Source organism: Molothrus aeneus, chromosome 6 (assembly GCF_037042795.1).
Source record: "Molothrus aeneus isolate 106 chromosome 6, BPBGC_Maene_1.0, whole genome shotgun sequence".
Lineage (NCBI taxonomy): Eukaryota > Metazoa > Chordata > Aves > Passeriformes > Icteridae > Molothrus > Molothrus aeneus.
The window spans coordinates 5,393,395-5,419,634 of NC_089651.1; the positions used below are offsets into that span (position 1 = coordinate 5,393,395).

Sequence of the window (26,240 nt, forward strand, 5' to 3'; positions counted from 1 at the left end):
GAATGAAGCACTTTTCTGAGAATGCTTGAAGTTAGCATTTGAATGGCTAGGACAAATTTTCAACTGTTACCTTTATCTTTCCAAACTCCTCCACATCCAAAAGAACCACCTTCACTCAGGACTTGTAGGAACTAACACTTCAGATTGTTTTAGTCCATACTTAGGACAAGCCTGGCCCAAATCTTTAGTCTCAGCCTCTGCACTAACGAGCTGGTCCTTCATTGTGAGCTTCACTTCCAGCTACCAAGGCACATGAACAAATCAGGCTCTTGCAGCTGCAGCCTCCTTTCTGGGTGCAGTCCCCACAAGTCACACACAAGGCACTGAGCAGCTTTCTGCCATTCTTTTGGAACAAACAATGAGTGTTCTCCAGCTAAGCAGCAGGTGAGTAACTAGTGAAGCATGAAACTACACATGGAAAAGAGATTATTTACCTAGAAGTTATGCATATTGTCTCCAGAACAAAAGCTCCTCTGATCCTACAGATAAGGACATAAATAAAATAGTCTGTTGTGACTATCCATGGGTCTCTTTCCACATGAGTGTGCTTTCCTGGCTGAAACAGTAACAGAGTAAGAGCAGGGTTGTCACTAAGAGCAAAGGGAATTCCAGCATATAACCCTATAGCTGAGCACTAAGGATAAAGAGCAATTCCTATTTAGGAGTCTTTTCAGCACTGCACTGTATAGGTTACTGTGGAGTCTTTGCTTCTTTTTTTTAGGGTTGGGATTAAATTAAGTTAAACTCTTGTTGGGACTCAAGATATTTATTAGTTTTCATTTATATTACAGTCTTACAAACTGTGAGTTATACAGTACTTCACTCAAATAAACTAAAAATGGAGCCATATCTCTCTCTCTACAAGGCCTTTTAAGGATAAACTGTCCAGTTAGGAAATGACACCTAAATTATTTTTACTTTTAACCCAATAACTACTTATCTGCAATGTGGACATTTTATCTAATTACACAATATTACCCAAACCCACAGAGAAGGTGAAGAAGAAGGACCAGCCTCCACTTTAATATTCCTATCTTGTTTTACATATATTACTATATTCTAAAACTTAAAACTCTTAAGTTTTCTATTAGGCAATATTCTACACTTCTATTTAAACTACACACTTATAATCTCAGTTTTATCATTCAGTTTTGGAAGACTTTTCTACAGCCTCAGGGCCAAGGCAGTGTTCCCTTGGGGTTCAGTGCCTGTCAGCACAGAAAGTCTGAAATTCTCAGTAACCAGGGTTCCAAACAGGCTACCCAATACATAAGGGACATTTCTCCACACCTGTCTGTAGCTACTACTCAAAGAAATTCATGGGTTGTAGAATTAGGTCTAGAATCTTAAGGCTTTTATCTAGGGCACAGAAAAAAAAAAAAAGAGAGCAGATTTGTGTGAGGGACTGTAAAAATAGAACTCATTTAAAAATTAAGGAAACAAATTTAATTATAGAATTGATATGTAACCATGTGACCTTAAGGAAAAACTCCCTCTCCACAGAGGCATTCATGCTCCAAGAGAGGGATGCAGAATAAGCACCACTAGAACTGGAAGATGAATAAAAAGTCAGGAACAAAACCCACCATAAGGTAACAAATATCATATCAATAAATACTGTATTTATAATACCTGACTTTCAAACATCACTATATTAAGCAGCATGAGGGTCTTTGAAAAACTCCAGTGGTCATTTATAGTAGAATTGCTCAAAATGATGAGAGCTGTAAGAAGAATAAGCCTGCAACAATGTAATGTACAGATGGCTTATTTTTTTTTCTCTCTACAAAGTCTAGACAGGTTGCCCTAAAGCTGCCAAAAGCCTGTCATAGCCTATCAGTATTGATAATTTTTTTACCAGATAGATGCTTCTACACTGTGGTCCTGTGACCCAAGGTGTGTCTTCCTCCAGCTATGAAACATCTCTCTAAATAGCTGCGGGTTATAAAATGAGAATGTTTTAATAATCTCAAATTCCATTTAAAGATACTTTTCTAATGTCCACGTTTACTAAGCTTGAGGGGATATACTTTGTGTCACTTGCATTTAATTAGCACATGCCAAACCAGAGTTGTCAAACACATAAGTTACAATATTTGGCATTTAGCCATACTTCAGGAAGGTGAATTCTGCTAACTGGTATTTTGTCGGATTATATTTAGCAAATCACTGTTTTGTACCTCTCTTGAGATTATCTTTTTCAGCTTTAAAAAGATGATAATTCAGTTATATTGGCAAGTGAAGAGAGGTCTTACCAGTCAGGTTAAATTGCATGCCTAACAAAAATAAAAGTAGCTAATTAAAGTAGCTGAAACTGCTTCAAGGCTTACAATGTGCAAGTATAGACCTGTTTTTCACCAGACAACGTTAACTTTTAATAACTGACCTCAGCTACCAACAAAACCCCTCCTACTGATAATCTTTAAAACATTTAGCTGACAGTGACCTTGTCAAAACTGGGGCTTTTAAAGGTAAGCAAGAAAAGGTTCTTACAGGGTGCTCAGGACACTTCTAGTGAGGGTGCTGCAGCTCACTATGCAGAACGTGTTATATAAACAAAGCTTACCTTTAAAAACAAAATAACAATTTAAAATTGTTTTTAAAACATTTTTAAAAACTACAACAATTACTATTATTATTATATAGCAACATATTAATTATATATAACATATTCATTACATTTAATATTATATATAAATTAATATATATTTTGTTAAAATTAAAAATAATTTACAAACAAAATATCCCCCTGCAAACTCTTACTGGGGTGGCAAATCACTCATGCAACAGCTTGAAGTACACTGGAGTGGAGAGGGGAAGGAGTGTGCTTGTTTTACTTGTTTGTTTTGAGAAGGGGGACTGTCCTGGGAAGCTGATCTTCTGCAGCAGCTTCAATCAAACCACAAATGTGGTCTCACCTCCATCCTGAACAAGCTGCTTTGATGGGGTTCCACAGCAGAACGCTTCTTAGAAACCCACTGCTGTAAGGTTTCTTTAAAACTAAAATAATAGTTAAAATCCTAATTCTTGTTAGATGAACAAACCTCAGGAAGTCTCAAGCTGCTCTGGTAGGTAGGATCTTCCATGAAAATACCATGTGCTTCAACTCTCTAATTTTCATATAATTAAAACACTGTCAAAAGAATATACTATAGAATTAAGCTCAACTGAAAATCACAATGCTCTTTATTATGAATTGAGTTCAAAAACTTGCACACTTCTATTTCAAACAATATTTTACAGTCTTATCAAGTAACCTGTGCCATTACTACATCTTCAGAACACAACAGTTCAAATAAATATTTTAATACCCTGAATCTACTATTATTTGGTTAAATTAACCAAGATAATGAGTCAAATAATGAAGATGAGCATTTAATTTGCAAAGGGAGCTAAGCTAAAAGTAATTCAATTTATTCTCACCTTAGAGAATGTTGAAGGAAGGGGAAGAATTTAACCTTTTTGTAACACTTGGAGTACAACACAGAAAGATCTTCCTAGGAGGTTTATCACTGACAGCTTCAGTCCTGACAATATTAAGCTTGCCTAGACTAATCTTCTGGCAGAATTTCTTGGTGTGCTGACAGGATATTCTAACAATGCCATTCCAGTGTTACCTGCACCAACTTTAAAAATCAGTCTCCAAATTTTTAGACTAATGAGTCATGAATAAATATAGTTCCTGCTTTAAGACTTTTTGTATATAATTATATGTTTCGAAATAACATATGGTAAGTCTCATTTGGGAAAAAAATTCATTTTCAGATCTAAAAGAGACATTCTCAAGCTAAGTTTCAGGTCAGATCACAAATACACAACCAACACAGGGGATAAGCAAATTCAAACCTACCACTGAGCGTGGCCAGATATGCACTCAGAAGGACCAAAGTTCAGGCAAAAATCCTTTTAGGAAAAATCTTCCATTGAGCCATCAGCATCCACATGAGTGTTTTTCACATCCACAACACCCTGTGGTGAAATATTGCACCACTTCTTCCATTTAATGACAATTTTCCTCCTAGTGGATTCATTGGATGCCACCCAGCCTGTCTACTGCAAGGGGCAGTGAATATTGTCATGGGAAGACAAAATTAATCCAGACTCACAATCTCTGATTTATGTAAAATAGAATAGGTTCCAACTTTTTTCTTCTTCTTCTTTTACCACAGCAAGATTGCAGCTCTTCTCAAGCTGAAAATGTTGGAATTAGGTAATGTCAGTTATTTCTTCTGGCAAGCAACTTTTCAAATTACTTAACCTGCACCACACCATACACTAATTTATATACTTTATGTAAAAACCAACATTTTCTACGACTCAATGGCACATCAATAACTGTCTCTAATGGATAAAATGAAGAAATAAAGACTAGCCTTGAAATAACAAGCCATAGTGGGAGCAATCACCTTCCTCAATGGCAAAGAGAAAATTTTATTCAGTCTCTAGTGCAGGTTACATGAGCCCTACACCAACACAAAGTAACATGCTATAATTCCAATAGCGGCCAAAAGAGATTTCAAATAAGTTTTCCCCAAATCCCACTGTTTGGATCTTAAGTGCTAATACCAATTTTTTGAGTTGTAAAATTCAAAATACATAACCAAAACTCTAGATACAAATTCAGTTTCCCAAGCAATGATTGTCTTCCACAGGAAAAGTAAACACAGATAAAATATCCAGACCACAATGTTTTCATCTCTTTTAGAAAATGAATGAAAATTACTGATTAAATCTGTCTCAAGGCTGAAAAGCCACAGTCTGTAGAGCTTCTGTTGGTGTCTATCATTAGAGACAAGCAGGCTCTTAAAACACTCTACAGGCACAACTCCTTTGAAAGCACCCAAATCACCCAGGCATGTGCCAGTCTGCTTTGTCCCTAGGCAAGGCTGAAATCCAGTCCTGTTCTCAATTATGAGATTCAAGTCCTCCTTCAGGGTGGAGATTAATACAAGAATTCTTCATTTTTCTGCTGGTTTTGTGTCAACTCAGTCAAACAGAAAGGAAAGCTGGACACCTCAGCTGCAATGGAGATGGTCCCAGAGAGCTGCACTGTGGTCTGGAAAGGGAATTCTGGTGTAAGCTATTTAATCATCTCAGTGTGCCTCATCCACACCCTGACAGAAAGCAGCCTTCCATCACCTTGCTCTCAGCTGATTCTGGCAACCAAAAGATTCAAAGGTCCTGCATTGCACGTCTTCCTCAAATTTAAAAAACTCCTTTGTGATGATACACAGTTTGAATCTAACACAGTTTACAAAATCTTAACTAATGTGTGCACTCTGCTATTAAGACCTGAAATGTGCTAAATGCCTTGTTTTCAAACAGATTTCTGGGGTATTCTTTGTGGGTGCTCAAGCCTGTCTAAAATTAAGATTTTGATTCACCTCCAGTAATTCTTGAGATGGACAACAGTCCATTCTGAAGGCTACACAGAGTGAAGCCTTCAAAACGTTGATTTTTACATAAAGTATATAAATTAGTGTATGGTGTGGCACAGATTAAGTAATTTGAAAAGTTGCTTGCCAGAAGAAATAACTGACATTACCTCCAGTAATTCTTGAGACAGACAACAGTCCATTCTGAAGGCTACACAAAGTGAAGCAACCTGAGGGTTATACTTTCCTGAAGTCTGACTTCAAAAAGCAGTGCAAAGAGAGGCTGTTTAATGAATACATTCAGGAGTGAAAAGCTTCAGAATATGGCTTTAAGAATCTATATATTCTATACTAACCAATAAGAAGAAGGGTCCCAACAGCTACGCCTCCACCTGGAAACAAAACAAAATGAAGAATAAAGTAAGACTACACTTTAATACTATGTTAGAGAACAATTAACTTTTCTTAGTTTATAAGTCAAAGAAAGGTGATAACGGGGAATTTAAAAATATAAAAGTGAACAACATTTTAATTACCTTTGCAATACTTACTACAATTCTCTATTATGAAATAATTACACATTACATGTAATTACATACTGCACATTACAATTACTTTCACAATATACTGTACTATCATCATTGTGGTAAAAAGATCCTGCAGAGCTCTATGCAACCACGCTCTAGTACTACAGTGGTGATGTATGGTCTGAGCCAGCAGATTTTTACTGGAATAACTCATGTGAGTAAACAGTCTCCAAATAAAATTAAATTAATATTAACCACTATCAAGTGATTCCACTACAGTGGAATATCACTATCAAGTGATATTCCTTTGTATCAAGAAGGATGTAAGCTAAGTGACCAACTAAGATTTTAGTAGATTTTAGCAGATTTCCACCCAAGTCTTCGAAGCAAAACCTGGCTCCACTGCTTTTTATCTTACTGACATGGCAGCAAGACTTTCACCCATTGAAACCTGGATTGACAGATCATAAATGTCACAACACACACTATGAAAAAAAACATACACTACTGAAGAGATTAAAGTTTTTTATAGTAGGTCTTGGACATAACTCCATGAATTCCTTTATAAGGACAGTGAAAGAAGAAATCTTATTTTATTTTCTTATTTTATTCTGAAAATAAGATAAAAAATCTTATTTTATTTTTCCTCTTTTCGGGAAAGAGCACACTAATTTGTAATCTGAATTCCAAGAATTACAACAGTGGAATAACCTGAAATCAGACTATTTTCTTTAACGATTATGGAAGACTGTGACAGGAAAGCTAAAAATCCATGGAAGCGTTCAGGCTGGCCACATGTAACCAGCCTACTGAAGTGTTTTGCATGGAAACTGCAGGATGTTGTCTGCTATTCTGTACTGATTTAAAAGCAACTTAGGAGCAAACTAATTGATCAATCCCATCAGCACAGTATGCAAAGTTCCAGAAGTCAATTCTGGACTGCACAGATGGACTCCAGTGAACAGGATCTTTCATTTTATACATGAAAAAAACTCCACTAAAAATTGATTCCAGTATGACTTGGATCAAATTCTTAATCTTCAGCTTTGCTAGTGGGACTACAAATGCCTGCAGTGTCTGCAATGTTGATACACACAAAAGGAAGAAAAAAAGCAAATGGCTCTCCCAAAGGCCAAAAAGTGCTAATATTGTTGCATAATAGCACCTGAATTAAAACCAGAACAGGATCACTCTGCCATCATGCACCACAAGTTGAGCAGTACTGGAACTGAAAGTGCTTAGTCAGCTACTAATTTCATAGTTATAGAAAAGCAGAGTCAAGATGTACAAATGCCTCAATATCTACAGCAAGCTGATCAGGTAATTAATCAATTTCTAGACATTTAATAAAAAACAAACAACAAACCAATTTTAAGTGCTGTTTATCAGAAAGTCAGCATCACTCACGAAATCCCCATGTCCTAAGCCCATGATTTTTGTTCCATTTATTTGTTCAGGAGATAAATGCAAATGAACCCAAAAGATGTACCAGAGGGGAAAGCAAAAAAAAAAAAAAAAAACAGACCAAAATTTGAAATAATACTGATGTTTGACACAAAGTATGCTTCCAATAGTCACTGCATTTAATTGTTCAGGGAGCCAGAACACACAGGTTACTAACAACAGTTGTTTAAAATGAGCACATGCTCTATACAGCCCATAGGAAAGAAAAGCTCCAAATGTTGAGATTTTACCAAATGACACAGAAAATATGATTAGAGCAGCCATAAGTAATGTATTAGCTCATGGCAATAAGGACATTAAAACCTTGGTTAGAGAAAAGTTCACTTGTAGCCATGACAGTAGGGTCTCTTCTGCTTTTACAGTGAACTTGTTTGTCAACCAGTGCAGTGAAAATTCTCTCAAGCTGCATTTTCAGATCATCCATGGTACTGTTTCTACAAGCCAGAGCTGTAACATATGTGCACATACACTGGTTGTCAAAGGCAAACTCAGGTCAGAGCATTGTCTTTACTTTATCATTGATGGTCTGACAAGTGTCTTCTATGAGAGGGAATGCAAAACTATTGCAGTTACCATGGTTACACCTTCATATTACAACGAGCAACAATACTAGTAAATTAAACAAAAGGCAACAGGAAAAAATAGCAGGAATGCTGTTGGAATCAAAAGGAAGAGGCAAAATCTATAAGTTTCCCAAGAAAGTTGCTGTGAACTTGTCATTTCGCCTATTTTCATTTTTCTTTGCCAGTATCTAAGGCAGTAGAATATATAAACATCTGAGCAAAACTTGTAACTTTCCACATTGCTACTTACAAGAGAGATTTAAGATCTTATGGAGAGAAGCACAACAAACTTTGCAAGCTGAGAAGTGCCCAGATTGTTTTCAAAGCATATCCCTGACCCTTTTTCCAGCAGACTGAAACAAACATTCAGTACACCAGGCATGTGATGGTTATATTACACAATAGTTGCAGCTCACTGCAGAGAACTGCTCTGGCACACATCAGGCATATATGGCCCATAAACCTTGAAAGTAAACTTAGAGAAATAAATAGAAAATATCCATAAATAATATATATATATTTATAAATATATATATTTATAAAACAAAAATGAAAAAATTATAAAATAAACTCTGGAAGTGCAGAGTGCCCTGATGGTAACACTGCATTTGAAATCCAGCACTTATCTACCACTTGTCTTCCAAAGGAAATTCACTCCTTTAGAGTGAGCCACAACGATGTAACCATCAGCTGTAGGGTGAAAGAAACTCCTCCTTGGATTCTTTGCCTTTTCCTCTCTTCAGAAGCTCCTCATTGTGTGTGATAACACCATGCTTTCCCTCACTCACAGGCTGCACTTTCATGTCTGGCAAACAATTCTGTATCTGGGTTACAGATTTTGAACAGAGCAAAGTTAAACTCAGGCCCAAGCCAGAGAGTTACAGGACTGCCTAGTCACTGTTACAAAGTATGTCTACGAAAATAACAGACTAAAAGAGTTTGTACTAACTTCCACTGGGAATTTATACAAAAAAAGAGATTGTCCTCGGTCCGTGGTGACAACAAAAAATAAATATTTTTACAGTCAATTATTTGATTGCTAGTGGGCAAGACAAAAGAAAAGCACCAATATTCTTTCAGAAATACATAAACAGCATTCTGCAACACAATCATGAAGCATTTCCACACCCAGAAAAGGGGCACAAAGCAGACCAAGTCAACACCTGCAGAGTCACCAGCACAGTGGGCTCAGGTTTAGCTTTTCTATTTTTCCCATTCTGTGCTGCTTTAGTGTGTATTTCCTGAGCTTCACATGAGGGGATGGTGAGCTCTGTGCACAGAGCAGGGAGACAAAACAATTCCTGCTCCAGCTGGGCACCAAGGACAAATGATCCCAATCTCAGCCCAAGAGCACAAACCCCGTGGGCTGGAGAGAGAAAAACAAGCAGGGTGGGACTGCAGGGGCTAAAGCTGGAATGGGACAATGAACTGCAAGATGCAAATGGAGCAGAACTGATCCAAGGGAGAGAGCCCGGGAGCGCTGGGGCATTTTGGGGCCATTTTGGTTCATCTTGGGTGCAGGCCTGGCTGGGCTCTGGTGCTGCCCAAGGTGGATCCATGGAGGAGATGCTTTGAATCAATCCCTGCTTGATTCTTTAGCTCTGCCCAGCCCCTGCTCTAGGGCAGCCTGCACAAGGGATCAGCACCATCAGAGGCTCAGTCCAATGCTCCCTTTTACTCAGATCACATCTGGAACATGAGGTCCAGATGACTTTGAGCTCCTCCATCCAAGAAAAAATAAAGATAAACTGAAGTGAGTCCAGGGAGGGGAATGAAAATAGGGCAACTGATTCAAGAGAAGAAGTTGAAGGAAGTGGGCTCGCTCAGCCTGGAGAAGGGAGGAAAAGCTGAAGGCCCTTGGGTGCCCAGGAGAAGCTGCTGACACACTGCTGGAACCCTGGGTGCTGAGAATTTCAGACTTTCTGTGCTGGCAGGCACTGACCCCCAAGAGAACATTGCATTTGACCTGAGTCTGTGGAGAAGGCTTCCAAAATGGAATGACAGAACTGGGATTGTGGGTGTGGAGTTTGAATAGAAGTGTGTAATATCATAGGGTAGAAAACTTAAGAGTTTAAGGTTTTACAATATAGTAATATATATAAAGCAAGATGGATGTTTTAGGATGGAGGCTGGTCGTTCTTCATGGGTTTGGGTGGTTTTGTGTAATTGGATAAAAAAGTCTGCATTGTGTGGTTGGTTATTGGGTTAAAAGTAAAAATAATTTAGGTGCCATTTCTTAATTGGACAGTTTATCCTTAAAAGGCCTTGTAGAGAGGGAGATACAGCTCCATTTTCAGTTTGTTAGAGTGAAGTGCTGCAGAACTCACAGTTTCTGAGACTATAGAATCAGAAGTAATAAACATCTGAGTCCCAACAAGAAATATCATCTCATATATTTAATCCTGACCCTAACAAAAAAGAAGCAAAGACTCCACAACAACAGCTGAGCTCTTCACTGAAGTGCAGTGGGAGGGCAACAAGCAACAAATGGGAGCTGAAACAGGGGAGGCTCCCAGTGGATATAAGGAAAAAGAAAATTCCCTACAAAAAATAATCAAGCATGGGGCTGGGTTACCCAGAGGTGCTGCAAAATCTCTGCCACTGCAGATTTTCAAGACTCCACTGTACAAAGCCCTGAGCAATCAGCTCTGAACTCAGAGCTGAGCCTCCTTTAAGGCTGCAGAGGAGAAATTCTTGAGGTCCCTCCTCAGCCTCCAAAATCAGTGATTCTGTACAGTTCACCCAGCTGGATATGTGTTCCAACCATGCCTGGCACCAGTGGGAACTGGAGTCTAGGCAGCATGCTCAGCATTTCCTGGCCCCCACTCAGCCTCCAAAAACCAGAGACTTCAGGGCTAGGAGGTTACCCCAGGTTTAACAGAGGAACATAGAGCCCAGGTTTTCAGAGACACAACAACCCAAAAAAACATCTAAAAGTACTTTCAAAAGTTGTTGTTGTTTCTAGGGGCAAGGAATTTCCTTGAGGTTTAAGTATAAGTATCAGTAAGCTCAGGAAATGATGAAATATTTAAAAAACAAGGAAAATTTAGAAGGGATCCTGGGTTTATTGAACTGTCCTCAGTTTCCATAACAAACCACTAATTGTGTTAGCAGGTGCCTAGAATTTCAGGAGACTGCCACCACAGGAGCTGTCTACATCTTCTGAGCCATGCTGTGCAAAATGCACTGTTTCTAAAAGGGAATATGAACAGGAATATTCAATGCAAATCTGCTTTTCATGCAATTAAAAGGCTTCACAAATTACACTCACTTAATGAAATATTTCTCTCTCAAGCAGGGAGAGCTTCCTCCACAATGATCCTAATCCCTGATGAAAGTTCAGACACACACACACAGAAAAATTATATACAGGCTGCAAAATATCCTTTATACAGTGGGTATAACTTTTATATCATCACTGATCATACAGAGTATCCCTAGAGAGAAAAGTGGCATATTCTGTGTACTCCAAGGATGAATGAACAAAGCTAAAATCAGGCTGTTCTCACCTAAAAGTCCCATGTATGTACATTAAAGATGCACTGCAACCATGGGAAGAGTTAGAGGATCAGCCAGATAAACACCAGCAAATGAATGAGCTCCCAAGCCAAGGGAAAGTGCCAGCTCCTCACACGGATGGTACAGCAGCAGTGACAACAGATGAGTCCACGGGACCATCTCACATGGGAAAGGCAGCAAAACCAGCGTCACAACAGAGCCATTTATCTAAGGGGGCACTTGAATGATGCAGCTGTGGTGAGCAAGGCAGAAAAGACAAATTGAGAACCCCAACGCATCCCAACACCTGCGGGGTGGAGAACACGAACATAAATGCAAAAGCTGGGACAAATAAATATCTTTTCTCCAATACAGAGAGACAAAAGGTGAGCAGTGGTCATACAGCAGGGGAAAAGGTTTGCTTTCCAAGGCAATACACACACGGCTTTCCAAGGGGAAACCCTGGCAATACACACACGGCTTTCCAAGGGGAAACCCAGCCATACACGGCGTTCCAAGGGGAAACCCTGGCAATACACATACGGTGTTCCAAGGGGAAACCCTGGCAATTTACACACGGCTTTCCAAGGGGAACCCTGGCAATACACACACGGCTTTCCAAGGGGAAACCCTGGCAATACACACACGGCTTTCCAAGGGGAAACCCTGGCAATACACACACGGCTTTCCAAGGGGAAAACCCAGCCATACACGGCGTTCCAAGGGGAAACCCTGGCAATACACATACGGCTTTCCAAGGTCAACCCAGCAGCACACACGGCTTTCCCAGCCACATGCAGCTTTACAAGGAGAAACCCCAGCAGCACACACGGCTTTCCAAGGGGAAACCCTGGCAATTTACACACGGCTTTCCAAGGGGAAACCCTGGCAATACACACACGGCTTTCCAAGGGGAAACCCTGGCAATACACACACGGCTTTCCAAGGGGAAACCCTGGCAATACACACACGGCTTTCCAAGGGGAAACCCTGGCAATACATGGCTTTCCCAGCCCAAACCCAGCAGCACACACCGCTTTCCAAGGGAACCCAGCAAGGGAACCCCCACGGCTTTCCCTGGCAATACACACCCGGCTTTCCCAGCCCAAACCCAGCAGCCCTCCCCGTGGCAGTACGAAACGCCCCGGCCATGTGCCGCTAGGAGAATTCACGGAGCAGCCCCGCAGCGCTGCCCGCAGCGATGGCAGCGCGGCACACACGGCTCCATCGCAAGCTCCAGCTGGGGTACACGACCTGCCTCCCCCGTCCTCCTGCACATCCCGCCCTCCCCGCGACCCCCGGGAGTGAGTGGAGGAAGGAGAAGCCTCGGGAGCAGCCTCGGGGTTACGGGAGGGCAGGAAGGGCCTGGCAAAGGGGAGGGCGGCGGGGGCGCAGCACCGGGTCCCAGTCCCGCTCCCACCAACCTAGCACACAGTCCAGGGAGGGCAGCCCGCTGGAGAGCAGCAGCTGCCCGTGGCGCACCGAGGGCCGAGTGCCCGGCAGGGCGGGCGGCCGCGGGCCGGCCCCGGGCCTGCGCTGGAAGCTGGTGCGGCCCCGCTCCCCGCCGGCCGCCGCCATGTCGGGGCCGGGCACGCCGGGCCGGCGCTCCGCCAATGGGCGAGCGGCTCCGGCAGCCGCCGACCAATGGGAGCCCGCGTTGTTGGCACGTGCGGAGCCGGCGGAGCGCTGCGGGGCCCGGCGGCGAACGGGGAGGTGAGAGCGGCACCGGGGGGAAGCGGAGCCTTGCTGGGGCTGAGGGGACACCGGGGCCTTGCCCGGGGCTGAGGGGACACCGGGGCACACCGAAGCCTTGTCCGGGGTTGGCAGCGGGCACGGAACGGCGCGGGGAGTGCGGCACGAGTGCTGTGAAGGGGACACCCCGCTTGTCCCGCGCGGTGTCTGCAGGGCCGGGGGCGGACAGGCTCGCCTGGAGTGGCATCAGCCTCTTCGGAAAGAGCCTGCGAGAGAAAAGTGCTTGTAAAATGCATTTTCGTAACATAATGTGAGTATACTTGGGTCCCTGCTTGGTTGTGCATAGGCACGGAGCTGTGGCAGGCGTGTGGTTTAATGCATTCACTTGGCAGCAAGATCTTGTGTCGGCGTGGACCAAGACGTGTGGTAGAAAAAGTTAAAAGACATTAAAATGCTTTGACAAGTTCTAGTATGTTTGGTTTGTCAGTCAACGCTCTATGTTCTGGTGCTCTGAAAGCAAGAGAAGCCCCTGTCAGTATAGAGAACAGCCACTACCAGAAGTGTTTTTATGTTTGTTTTTCATGTCGGTGATTCAGGTGTATCCAAGCTGCTTGAAGGCTCTTGTACTAGTAGAATATAAAAACCAAGCTTTAATACTGTAATCCCTCACTCTCAGTCTTTAATTCTAGTGGATCATGTTTACTGTCGTTCTAAGCCAACTTTCTGAACACCTGTGGTTCTTGAGTCTCTTTTTAATTGAGGGGGAAAAAATCCTCGTGTTAAATATGAGCAGCATGAAAGAGCAGCAATATGTGGCCAGTCCTGGACCTCAGAGTTTTCCCTTCATCTCCAATTCAAATTCAGGACCATGAAAGTCCAGCATCATGTGGCCCTAGCTGGGGGAAAGGATGTTCTTTTTGCTGCTGGCTGAGCTTCCACACGCGCTGAGCAGTAGACAAATCAAGATCTTTTATCAGGAGTATCAAGAGGTTGTCTTAAGATTTTGTATTTTCTGCTAAGCTGTGAAATATTGGATAATACTTAATTTTAAGTATAGATTATTGTTTAGTGAGAGTTAGAAGTATCTGTCTGTAGAGGAGAAGATCAAAGGAGACTGGAAACCATGGCAAGAAATAAACAAAGCTGTTTAATTTCACTTCTGTAGTATGTGACCAATGAGGTGTGAATATCTGGAATAGGAAAGGCCAATGAAATAAAGACCCAAAGCATAATCCACAATTCTTTTAAAAGGGTTTGAGCCTCTGTTTCTGTCAGTGGGATCCTGTGGTGTGAATTCTGTCTGACAGAAGAGGAGGCTGAAACCTAGGGAGAGTTCTTCACTTTCAAACATCACAGTGACTCTGCCTTTTCTTACTGTACTGTGCTCCTGGAGCCCAAATCCCAGAATATTTCAGGTGTGAGTGCTTGAAAGTGTGTGTGACACAGCAGTTGCAGGATATCTCTTGAGATCCTTGTTACAGAAGCTCGTGACTGAGTGATAAGGATATCTCTGATAAGTCACTGCTTACCTGTCAGAAAGGTAAGCAGTGAAAAGAGAAAGAGAATCCACTGATAAACTGCACCTACTCAATCTCTGGGATGGTTTTTTCCCATTCCAAACAGTACATTTTCTTTTCTTACTTCATTAACACAAAATATTTCCTTGCTTTATTGTTTCTTTTAATTAAAATACACTGTTGTAGGTTGTCTTAACTTGACATAGATCCAGGGCTGAGCCCTCTCTTTTGTTCTTTCATTACTACTTGCCTGCCATGTAAGGATTTTTTTATACTTTTTTAACCTCATTTTCCTACAGGCCAATTAAAATTGTAGGCTCAATAATTCCTTCTCTTTTTTTTCCCTTTTTTCTCTTTCCTATTGGAAAGTGAACACACATAATGAAAGTATTTTGCAAATGAGAATGCTTGTGCCATGCCCTTCCCATTGTTAGTGTTTCTTGGCTAAACTGCACATCTCCTGGCAATCTCACTGGCTCAGGAGCTGATCCAGTGGGTCAGGGTTGCAGAAGAGGAAATCTCACTCCCTGTTCCTCCTGTGTTTCCAATCCAGCAAACCCTGGTGCTGGTCAGTTCCCTCCTTGGGCTGGTTGAGCTCACTAAACTGATTTGGAGCTATCAACTGACTTTCTCAATAGTTTTATTTTGTGCCATCCTGTGAGCTGGTGCTGCATGGAGGAGGGCAGCCCAACCTCCCAGCTCTTGCTAGCTCGGAACTTTGTAGTTATTTCAGGATAAAAATTGGATTATTACATTAAAAAAAAAGGGTTTTTACATACAGTGATATTTTTGTTACAAAGTTTTTTTGTAGACATCCTTCCAAATATAGAGACACGGTGTCTTACATTGTAACAGCATGAGAGACTGTTTCATATATAACAAAAATAATGAAGTAGATACAATTTTTTCAGTATGAGAACTGAACTTTTAAAATATAGCAGTAGTTGTGTTTGTGGTGTTTATTTTTCCCCAGTCACATTTTAACCTGATGGGTGCAGTTCAAATCCTACTGATTTAGAAAGTGAGTGGAAATAAGCTATTTTTCAATTGGTGGGGGATTTTTCAAATGTTAACATTTTAATACAATAAAGCTTTCCAACTGCATATGTGCTTATGGAAATACTGCTTACAACATCTGACTTTACAACATCTGACTTTACCTGCTTACAACATCAGACAAATTTCAGAGAAAGGACTAATTTAATGCAAGTTTAACTTCATATTTTTTTAGTTAATTATTTTTAAATCAACGGTGTTTCCTTTTCAGGAATAACAATATTTTTTCACCCTTTTTGAATGATACTGAAGAATTGCTCATATTCACATGTCCCGTTTTGAAAAGGTGAATTTTCAGTCGTTGTGGAAGATCCCACTAAGATCTGCTGTCTGGCAGAAAGGAAGACCACAGCAACTGTGATTCTAGACATTACCCTAATCCTCGAATGCACATGATGAGCTAGATAAATCCTACTGCTCCTGCTCTAGGGGTGGAATGGAAATGCAGAGAGACTAAGGAACATGGAAATGATTTCCAGTGCTCAGGAAGTGTCTTAGGGAGTTATTTCTTGTCAGCTGAGCTATGGCAATGGACAGGGGTCCTACTCAGCTCATTGGAGAATGGAGAGGTTTAAACATTTTTTGTCTATTTGGGGATGTCTCAAACTGTAGAATAATCAACTTTCCTTCCTCAGAGCTCACATGTTGTCATGTAGAGCTGGTCAAATGGGAATGTCAGTTTAACTGCAAATCCTAATTGTGCTGTGGAGAAATCAAGCTCTCTGTTTTCCTCTTCTTGCAAACTTCCTGGTCCAGTTCAGCTGCTTGCAGATTCTAAGATGGATTAAGAGGATTTGGGGTAAAAATTCCCTAAGGGAAAAAAAAATAAAATGGAGGGAATACAATTTTAAGTGAGAGAGCAGTCAGAACATTTGGGGAAAGGTTATGCTTGGAATTTGATCTGCAAGTATGTTTGACATTTCTCTTCCAAAACTGTAGCCTACAGACTTGGGGGAAATCCTGGTGTCCCCAGAATAGCAGCCCTTGAAGTGTGCTTTGGCTGTTTGTGGTTGATAATGATACCTCAGGTTTTGGCTTTTCTATTTTTCCCATTCTGTGCTGCTTTAGTGTGTGGGTCTGAGCTTCACATGAGGGGACGGTGAGCTCTGTGCACAGAGCAGGGAGACAAAACAATTCCTGCTCCAGCTGGGCACCAAGGACAAATGATCCCAATCTCAGCCCAAGAGCACAAACCCCGTGGGCTGGAGAGAGAAAAACAAGCAGGGTGGGACTGCAGGGGCTAAAGCTGGAATGGGACAATGAACTGCAAGATGCAAATGGAGCAGAACTGATCCAAGGCAGAGAGCCCGGGAGCGCTGGGGCATTTTGGGGCCATTTTGGTTCATCTTGGGTGCAGGCCTGGCTGGGCTCTGGTGCTGCCCAAGGTGGATCCATGGAGGAGATGCTTTGAATCAATCCCTGCTTGATTTTTCAGCTCTGTCCAGCCCCTGCTCTAGGGCAGCCTGCACAAGGCATCAGCTTTGGTGACCACGAAGGGACAGAAGGCATCAGTAAGAGGAAGCACACTTGTCATGGCCTCTCTTTAGCACGTGGGTTGCCCCTGAAGCCTCATAGGGCAAGTTAGCAGCAGCAGCAGCACTGTGTGGGCAGTGTTCCTCAGCAACAGGGTGTTACTACTGATGGATGTGTTCTGATGTCTTTGCTTTCAAATCAATGGTTTTGCTGGATTTTAGTTGTGCTGCAGAAGATTCATGTATGCTCTTGTCTTTGAACAAAATTCTGTTCATTTTGGAATAAAACACCAGCCCATTTTATTTCAAATTAATTTCATTTATATATGTCTGCCAGACCAGCATTCAGTGATATTTTTCTGCTGGATTTATGTGTGGGATAGAGAACCAGAAAAGCACATCCCAGTAGCTGTTGTAATCATAATCTTATTAGAGTTTGCATTTCCATCGCCAGGCTGCTTCTCCCATCAGTTGTGGAATGTGCTGGTATGAGACTGTACTGATTAAAGTTTTACAGGCACCAAATCAGATTAGGCGCCGAGTCACCTGACCAGGCTCGGCTCGCAGTCATGTGAGCCACGCCCTGCTGAGCTCCTGCTGGGAGCTGAAACAAGGTAGTTTGCTTTGGAGATGTTCTTAAGTATCTAACAGCATGGGTCGTGGATTATGGCTGCAAAGAAGATGGCTTCATTTTCCTGATCTTTGAACTAGCTGGAATGGGATAAGTTTGAAAGTGCAGGATCTTAAGGCCATGAGCCAACAACTGGAAAGAATGTTTAATCCTGGAAGCTCTGACACCAAAAGACCTGGGTTTTTTCAGTGTGAAAAAGCTTAAAGACTGCTTATTCAGTCTGTCTGTGGCAAATGAAAGAATTATTTGGAGGGTTTAGGACTTGCCAGTTGTATGATATTATATAAAACATAAGATCTTATTCAGAAAGCCTCTGGATGTTACTCAAATTCATTCTTGTGGGTATCCTGAGCAACAGGGAAAAAAATTTAAACATGTGTCAAATTTAAACAGCTCTTTTAAAATAGAAGTAAATTAGGAGACATGAGTTAAAGTAATATGTGCTGAAGACAAGAAATTACAGAAACATAAAGTAACCTTTAAAATAATTTCAGAACTGTACAGTAAAATATTACTGAAACCTGCAGAACAAGAATCTTGAAAGTGAATTGTGAGTTTAATTTAGTGTCTTAATAAGCATCATACAGATTAGTGCTGTATTTAATAGAGATTCTTTTCCTTGTATTTCTCATGCTTCCTGATGAGACCCACAAACATGGAAGGAACCTCAGGTTTCTGGTACTGGCCAATGATGTTTTGTGGTTATTGTCTCCCATAGCTATTGCAGACAGGAATGGTAACTTGATATTTCAGCTCCCACTGACTCTCACAGCACTCTGGCCATCCACAGAGTGAGGCATGGGCCAGGGTGTCCTGCAGTAAATAGTTCTGTAGAGATGTGTATTGCTTGCTCTTCAAAAAATTTGACTACAATGGTAAACTAATTTGGTCACTGAGGGGCAGGTGAAGAAAATTTTGGCCTTTAAGTAGTCAGGAAGTAAAATTGGGATTTTTCAGTGTGAGTTATAAAGTTGGATGTAAGACAAGCAAGCAACCTAGTAAAACTCATTGTAAAGCCAGATTCACAACTGGCTACTTAGGCAAACTTAAATTGTTTCAAATTTGGAATAATGTTTTGGTGAAATAATAAAATAGAATAAAATAAAATAATGAGTATCTAGCCTTTTTTTGTAGCCAGGCTGTATTTTAGCAAATCATCATTATTCTTTATCTCAGTGGATTCAGCTTCCATCCCCTACACTGAGCCTGCCAATTCCATGCCAAAAGTTCTTTGTGGGAACCCCATTTCAGGAGCATCTATCTGGGAGCAGGGCTGCTATATTTTCCAATTTTTCCCCCTCTTGAATTGCATTTTGTGTGAGATAATATATGTAAAAGGAATAAAAATGAATTCACATTTAAAACTGTAGATGCTGAAACAGATTGAGGGAAGGCCAAAATGTTATCAAGGTCCTAGAAATAACAGTCCTGTAAGTGGTTACTGCAGAATAACTCGGTGTAATGTGAGTGGAACACACAAGATTACTGAAACCTGCAGAACAATAATCTTGAAAATGAACTGCGAGTTTAATTTCTTTGTGGGTGCTGCTGGAAATGTGAGCTTCACTAATTGCTTTAAAGTCCTGTCTTGGTTTTGTGTGGAAAGAATAGAATGTCTTATTTCATTGCACTGAGGGGGTAATTCATCTGAAATTTTAGCCCTAAGGTTTATTAGAAAACCTGTGTCTCTTCAGTAGCCATGTTTTCAATATTTCTGTGATTGAAAATATTTCTGTGATTGTGACTGTGACAGTGTCCCTAGCAGAGGGAGAAAGGTAATGGAGCTTTTTTTTCCTTTTACATCCTGCTCCTCTATTTCTGTGAAAACTGTTGCACATTCTTAGAGCCTCATGCTTCCACCTTTTCTCAGTTGTGCTTCCATTGGTCTGAGAAGTGTGAAGCACTGTTTGATCTTGGTGTTCACTGTTTGATCCTGGTGTTCTCATACTATTGCCAAGCCACAGTGAATTTTTAATAGAATTTTTAACATTTCTGCCACAAAAGAACTGCAATTCACAAGCATTAAATTGTAGGAATATCATCAATTTTCTTAGCACGCACAAAGTATCTGTGAAAGGAGCTGTATGACCAGTCACTGATCGTCCTTTTAGAAAAGCAATGTATTATGGAGGAAAGGGCAAGCCATGTTCTGTACTTTTGGAACAAACCAGATCAGCAAATGTAGATGAAATAAAAGCTTAGCACTTATTAAAAACCTGAAAAGTTTTTAAGAAGGCAATCCAGGGAGACAGTACTAATGAAGTTACACAGTGATTGTTTCTGTACTGCTTTTCTGTTTCACGAGTACTTGGGTCCTCATTTGAAACTCCTGTTTGGGCTGGATGTGTGTGGTAACATGAGCCATGCAGGCCCTGCTTGGTGATGTGTTTGGTGCAGTTTGTGGGGCTGGAGCGTGCTCTGCACCTCAGCTTAGGATCATTTACTAAACTGGAGAAAGGCACCTCTACTTATTTGATTCACTAAGTAGTCAGTTTTCACATTTATTATTGTGTCAGCTGTATCTTTTATTTTAAACCATCAAATTAAATAATAGCTTATGCTGGCTTTCTGTTTTAGTTCATGCATTTAAAACCTGGAAGTCAGATAAAAAGATAGTTTCAGAATAAATTCAGTATATTATTTATGAGTGGAGCAACACATTAGCATGGAGTTCACAATAGATCATATCGCTTTTATTCCATCTTACAAGCTTAGCAGCACAAACAGAATAATCAACATATTATTTGGCTGTCATCTGCTGAACAGAAAGCAGAGATCACAAGGAGGTTTTCCCTAGCTGCAGTGATGGCCTTTTTGTTCCAAGCCCCCATCTGGGAGGGCCATGGTGTGTTATCATATGGAACGCGGGGTTTGCTGTAATCTGCTTAGCTGCACTGCAGTTTGAATCTTTATTCCATGTTTGTGTAATTTATAATTTTAATGAGACCGTGCCTCTTGTGGGCTTTGAAATATATTAAAAGCTCTTTTGTGCATATGCTTTTGTTCTTGCTTAATAGGCTCAGTGTATTTAAAACTGATGAATTTTTATTCATGGATTTGGATGTCTGGGGATTAACTTAGATTGAATATCATTGCACTCATCTTTTGATGTTTGGAACTTTTTTATACTTGTATCTCTAAGTGGAGAAGACCTTACAGAACTTGTGTTTTACACATAAAACAGCTCAGAAATAACTAATAAAATTTTATTGAGCAATGAGCAAAAATACTGATTACAGTTTATTTTTACTGCATAAACTCTCCTGAACTACCATTTTGCTCTGAAAAAGTCCTTGAGTCCATGAACATGTGTGTATTTAGAACTTTGTAACTAAAATGCAGTTTGGGAAAGCGCTCAACGTTTTTGTAGAATATCAGCAGTGATAACCGCTTGATTTGCATTTTTCTTCTATTCAGGTAACTGGAAAATGTAAATACTGAGCACTCTCTTGTCGGCCTGTGTTGCCTTTCTCCTGTTTTTAACACATTTTTTTAATGCAGAGTGTGCATAAGCTATTTCATTAGAAGGTGGTGCTCATAACTGGGGAGTATTGATAAACATACAGAAGGATTCTTCACTGCTATTTTCTGACAGTGCTAAAACTGGTCTTGTTTTTTGCTTTTGTATTTTTCAGATGTTTAATGCTTTGTTTATTTGTTTGATTTACTGTTTGTTTAAAGATTTGATACTTTGTGACTTCTGTGTTTTTAAACTACTGTGGAGCTCTCTTCAATGATGGCATTCTCTCTGAGACCAGCACTGGCAATAAGATGGAGACAATTGTGGTTTTTCTAAATAATCTTGCTGATGGTGTACTGAAATGTGGAGGGGTTTGGGTTTTTGTTTGTGGTGTTTTTGGTGGGTTGGCTGGTTTTTACCAGCAAACCATCATCTTTGTAATGACAAAATATTTGAAGTAAACAGCCTTTTTAGTTCTCAGTGCACAAGGGAGTTATTCATCACTCTTCTCTTCGCTGCTTTGAGCAGTATTTCCAAATCATATTTCCATAAGATGTGTCAGCTGGGAAGTGCAGGGGGACACGTGAGCCATGGGCAGCTTCAGCTTTTGTAGGGTTGTAGATTTTTAGTGCCTAATGTGAAAATTAGGCTTGTAATTCTTTGTCTTATAAAACTGAAATGAATTTTCAATGTTTATATGTCTGTGTCTCAAGGAAGTGAATGTATTGAAATTGAAGATAAACATGTAGTTATTTGACCATTGTGACGTGGGCACAGCCTGATTTTCTCAGTTACCAGGAAAGTGACTGTGGTGTCTGCCAGACCTTTGGTGTTTGTCCTGACTTTGACCTTGTTGCCGAAGACTGTAAAGTGAGTATTTTGGCATCCCTCAGAGGCCCGTGTATGACCATGCCTTTGCTCAGCTGTCTGGATTTCACTGTTCAGCAAAGAGGAGTGAATGGAGCTGCAGAGGAGGACAAGCTTTGGAATGCATCTGGCCATTAAAACAGCGTTTTATTCAGGGTTGTGCAAGTGTTAGGAGCTGCTTCCCAAAGGTAAATAGAACCAGTGAGAACTACCTGAAATCTGTGTTGGGAAATTGCTCATTCTTGTCTGTAGTCTCTGGTTATTTAACACCAGCCAATTGTGTTATGTTTACAGGATTAAACTCCTTGTCAGCTTGAGATCAGCAGCTGAAGGAGCTCTCGTTGGAGACAAACTGCCAGTGCCTAGTAGAGATAATGTGTAAAAATGTAATCTCTTCCAGAATATCACCAAGCTTGCTCACATTTGCCAGACCAAGTCCAGTGTTTCTTCCAGAGTAAAGCAACAGCTGGAAATAAAAAGCAATTCTTCTGATCTCCAGTACAGAGAGACCTTTTGAAAATGGTTCTTTGTTTTGCTTTAGATGTTCAGAATCCTCAGATTGAAATTAGAATATTTAAAGCATTTTGTATATTTATATTTTGTATATTCATATATATATATGTATACTTAAAACATTGTGAATCTAATATGGGAAGCATCCAAATAAACAAGATCTACACCCTTTGCTCTTCTAGCACATGTGACATCAGTTTCATGCAGAAGTTTTAAAATAATAGTTTAATATAAATAACAGTTCAAACATAAATATTTAAATGGTCTAGTCAGTGTGCAATTTTTTCTTTGGTTTGAGTTTTTGGATTGTTTTTTCAAGTAATCTCAGAGTAATTCTGTGGGAACGAGATGGTGCAAGTTATGTGTAGAGAAAGGTGTCTGGTTAGAAGTGGAGAATGTTAGGAGAAGAGTTTTTGTTGTAGAAGGAGAAACTGATAATCTCTCACTGCATATTCAATGAGATTCCAGAATTGAGAAACATGATATAAAGCAAATACGACAGGAGATGTTTTATGAAAGTGAAAAATCTGTTTAGTGCCAAGTGCAGTGATTTGTTTAGTCACACTTTTTTTGATTTTCCTGTATTTAAAAATTCAGCACCGTATCTTAAATTGTGTTACACAATGCCATTGGTCTTCTGGAAATGGTAAATCTGCTCATTGATTTTCTAATTTTATTATATACACAATAATTGTAATCCAAGATTACAGCAAACAAGATGTTAATTTCTAGACAACCTACGTCCATTTCCCTCAGAGTGCGGGTGCTACAGAAGCAAAGAGTACAAAGAGAATACCATTTGTGCTATCCTCACAGGAGCTGTCAATAAAAGATGTAATAGGGGATTTAGGAATCTGGAAATGGCCAACTAATTTATGTGAATCTATTTTATTTCAGCTAGAAAGCCCAAGCTCTGTTTCGTCTGCACTGCATATTGCAGAGCACAGGCTGTCTATAGAAAACCAGGCGGCTGCATATGGATAGTCCCTTGATATCATTCACTTGCTGTGTAATCTTATTATGCAAAGTTCTAATCTTCACCTAGAATGAATGCCTCTGGGTCAGAATATAGTCATATCAGGGTTTTTGAGGTCATGTTTTGTGATCCTTAGCTTATTCTTCTAAGTAGAGCTGGGATTTAAAGAGTATTCCCCAGACACTGGCAGAGATAGACAGCAAGACCTGCTGCCTTTTTGGAAGACAAGACCAACATGAGGTCCCTGGTAGGATTAAACTTGATTTGTAGCTGTAGGATTTTTTAACAGATGTATTATTGGACAGGGAATAGGGGGCCACCAGCACAGCGAAATTGGATCACAATTGGCATTCTCAGGGAGTCCGCTGGCTGCTAAAACAGCAGCTGCATGTGGATTTGACTTCTTTCAGGTGAAGCGACTTCCAGTCATTTGGAAAGGATGGGATGAAAAGGAACCTCGGTGATAATTTTGATGTCTGCAAGATTTAGTACCAATGTAATGGGATTATCGGTAACACCTTCGCTGCAGAAAAAGCCACCTGGCGCTATAACTGGCAGCAACTGAGAACTAATCCTTTCCCATCTCTTGGATGTCATTCATGAGGCTCAAAGTGATTTCTACCCTGCTAGCTGTGATTAATTTTATAAACAAACAAACAAAAACCGAGCGATGAAAGCACAGGCTGTGGGAGGAAAAGGGAACAGAAGATACTCGTAATTACATTTTGCATTTTACTTGCTGTGTATTTTACAACTATACACTTGTGGCAAAATAATGAAATTGTGTTCTCTGTGATAGATATAGATGTGTGACCTTTTTTAACCAATGTTGATTTTGGTAGAAATTTTTCAGCTACCTGCTATATGATAGTAGGTAGTACCTGGAAGTAATTAGGTTTTAGGCCATTCTGCAATAAGGATGTTTATACTACAGAGCCATTAAGTTTTCAAGGGGCCTGTGACTTAAATAATTTGTTTTATTGTGCTTAATGGTCTTATGTTTGATATGGTGGAGTTGCCTGCTGATGGTACTTTGTATTAAAATTGTGTGATGTGGAAAACTGTGTTTACTTCCTTGTGATCAACAATATGACATTGTTTCAAAAATATAATGACATGAAGTTCTCAGAGGAAACAATTAGATTTTAACAATTATACTTATTAACAATTACATTTTAATGATGCTCAAGTTAATTATTTCTGTGTGTGGCTTTTTTTTTAATAAACTAGTTTGGTCTGGTGTTTTTTTTTACTAAACTTGCTACAACCAGTTACTAACTAGAAGTCGTTACTTAAAATGACATGGAAACTCTTAGGATTTTAGTTATTTGGAGTGAATATTAGATATCTAAAGATGAACCTTAACATTTAAAACACCCTCCCATACTCAGGAGGTACCTTGCCAGGGTCAGACTCTATAATCCAAGTATATATGTGTCTTCATTTGAAATTAACTTTCTTGAGTAGTAGTCAAAGTCTTTTATATAAAACTAAGAATTTTTTGATTGTTTTCATAAAATCTGATAAGCTTGAGCATTTAAGAAAATCCTTTGTACTACATTTATAAGAAGGAGTTGGTGAAATCTATGTCTCAGGCATTAAGAATTTATTTTAAGAGAACTGGGAACAAAATTTGAGAGCTCTTGACTCATGTTCTGTCCTTGTGGTTAGTTTTTATCATGGCAGCTGTGGCAGCAGGCAAAGCTCACTCTGAGCCCTGGGTGTCCCTGAATAGCTCCCAAACCTACTCACAAGCATCCCAAGGAAACACATGTCCAGGGTAACTATCCCTAGATTTGTGTCACCCAAAATCCAAAAGGAAACAGCTTACAATCACTTTGAAACTTGTTTTCTGACATGTATAGCAGTTGTCTGGACTTCCATAATAAAAATATTTTAGTTACAACCTGACAGCTGGTGGCATGGGAGGCTTGCACATTCTTTTGATGTTGTTACTGTTTATTTGTCCCAGTTTGATCTGTGTACTCTGGGCATTGTAATGCATTGTTTGCTTACCTGCAATACCCACAGGTGCCTAAATTCTCTACTATCTAAATATGTTAATGTCACTATAGGACACGAAATGATGCAGACATGCTGCTTTTTTCAAGGTAAAAAGAGACTTTTTAATTTCTGATTCCAACATTTATAGATTCCCAAAAGTGACAGTGGATTGGAGGGTGAAAGTGCCCCCTCTCCAATGACACTGGACAAACCAACAGTGCATCAAATTTCTCCTCCTCCATAAAAGAATGCAAAACAATGAGTTATTTACAGAAAGTGTGTGAGAAAGTTCGTTACAAGAATGTAAACATCAGAAGGCTTAGAAAATCTTAAAAAATCAGGGCGACAGTTAATGTGTTAATATAAGGTTTCTGAATAGCATGGGGCAAAAATAGTGGATGCTTGTGCAGTATTTTTCTTTCTTCCTGAACTGAGAAGCAATGTGAGGCTCCTTTTTAGCAGATGCTGTTAAGAAGTATTGATGATAGATTTCTCTGAAATCGTAGTTGTGCATTCACCTACTTCTGCAACTCAGATTTATCTGCTGTGCCTCCACCTTCCTTTTGTCACCTGTGTCACAGCTCTGGGCTCTCAGTGTGTCTGGCCTAAGAGTAAGGCATTGGTT

At 40.2% G+C, this 26,240-nt stretch overlaps 2 protein-coding genes across 3 annotated transcripts in view; one reads left to right on the plus strand and one right to left on the minus strand.

The window, feature by feature from the left end:
• ELP4 (elongator acetyltransferase complex subunit 4) overlaps positions 1-13,005 on the minus strand; it is a 140,820-nt gene extending 127,815 nt beyond the window's left edge. The window contains exons 1-2 of the mRNA XM_066552001.1: positions 12,852-13,005; positions 5,732-5,767 (exon numbers count right to left, since the gene is read on the minus strand). Coding sequence (XP_066408098.1) covers positions 5,732-5,767; positions 12,852-13,005 — 190 coding nt within the window. The remainder of the gene's footprint in view (positions 1-5,731; positions 5,768-12,851) is intronic.
• An 84-nt stretch (positions 13,006-13,089) lies between these two features.
• The window catches only part of IMMP1L (inner mitochondrial membrane peptidase subunit 1), a 32,319-nt gene continuing 19,168 nt past the window's right edge, over positions 13,090-26,240 (plus strand). The window contains exon 1 of one of the 2 annotated variants that reach the window (XM_066551167.1): positions 13,090-13,140. The gene's annotated coding sequence lies outside the window, so the exon portion shown is untranslated. Of the gene's footprint in view, positions 13,141-13,331; positions 13,430-26,240 lie in introns of those variants that run through there. The other variant, XM_066551168.1, reaches the window with a different exon arrangement.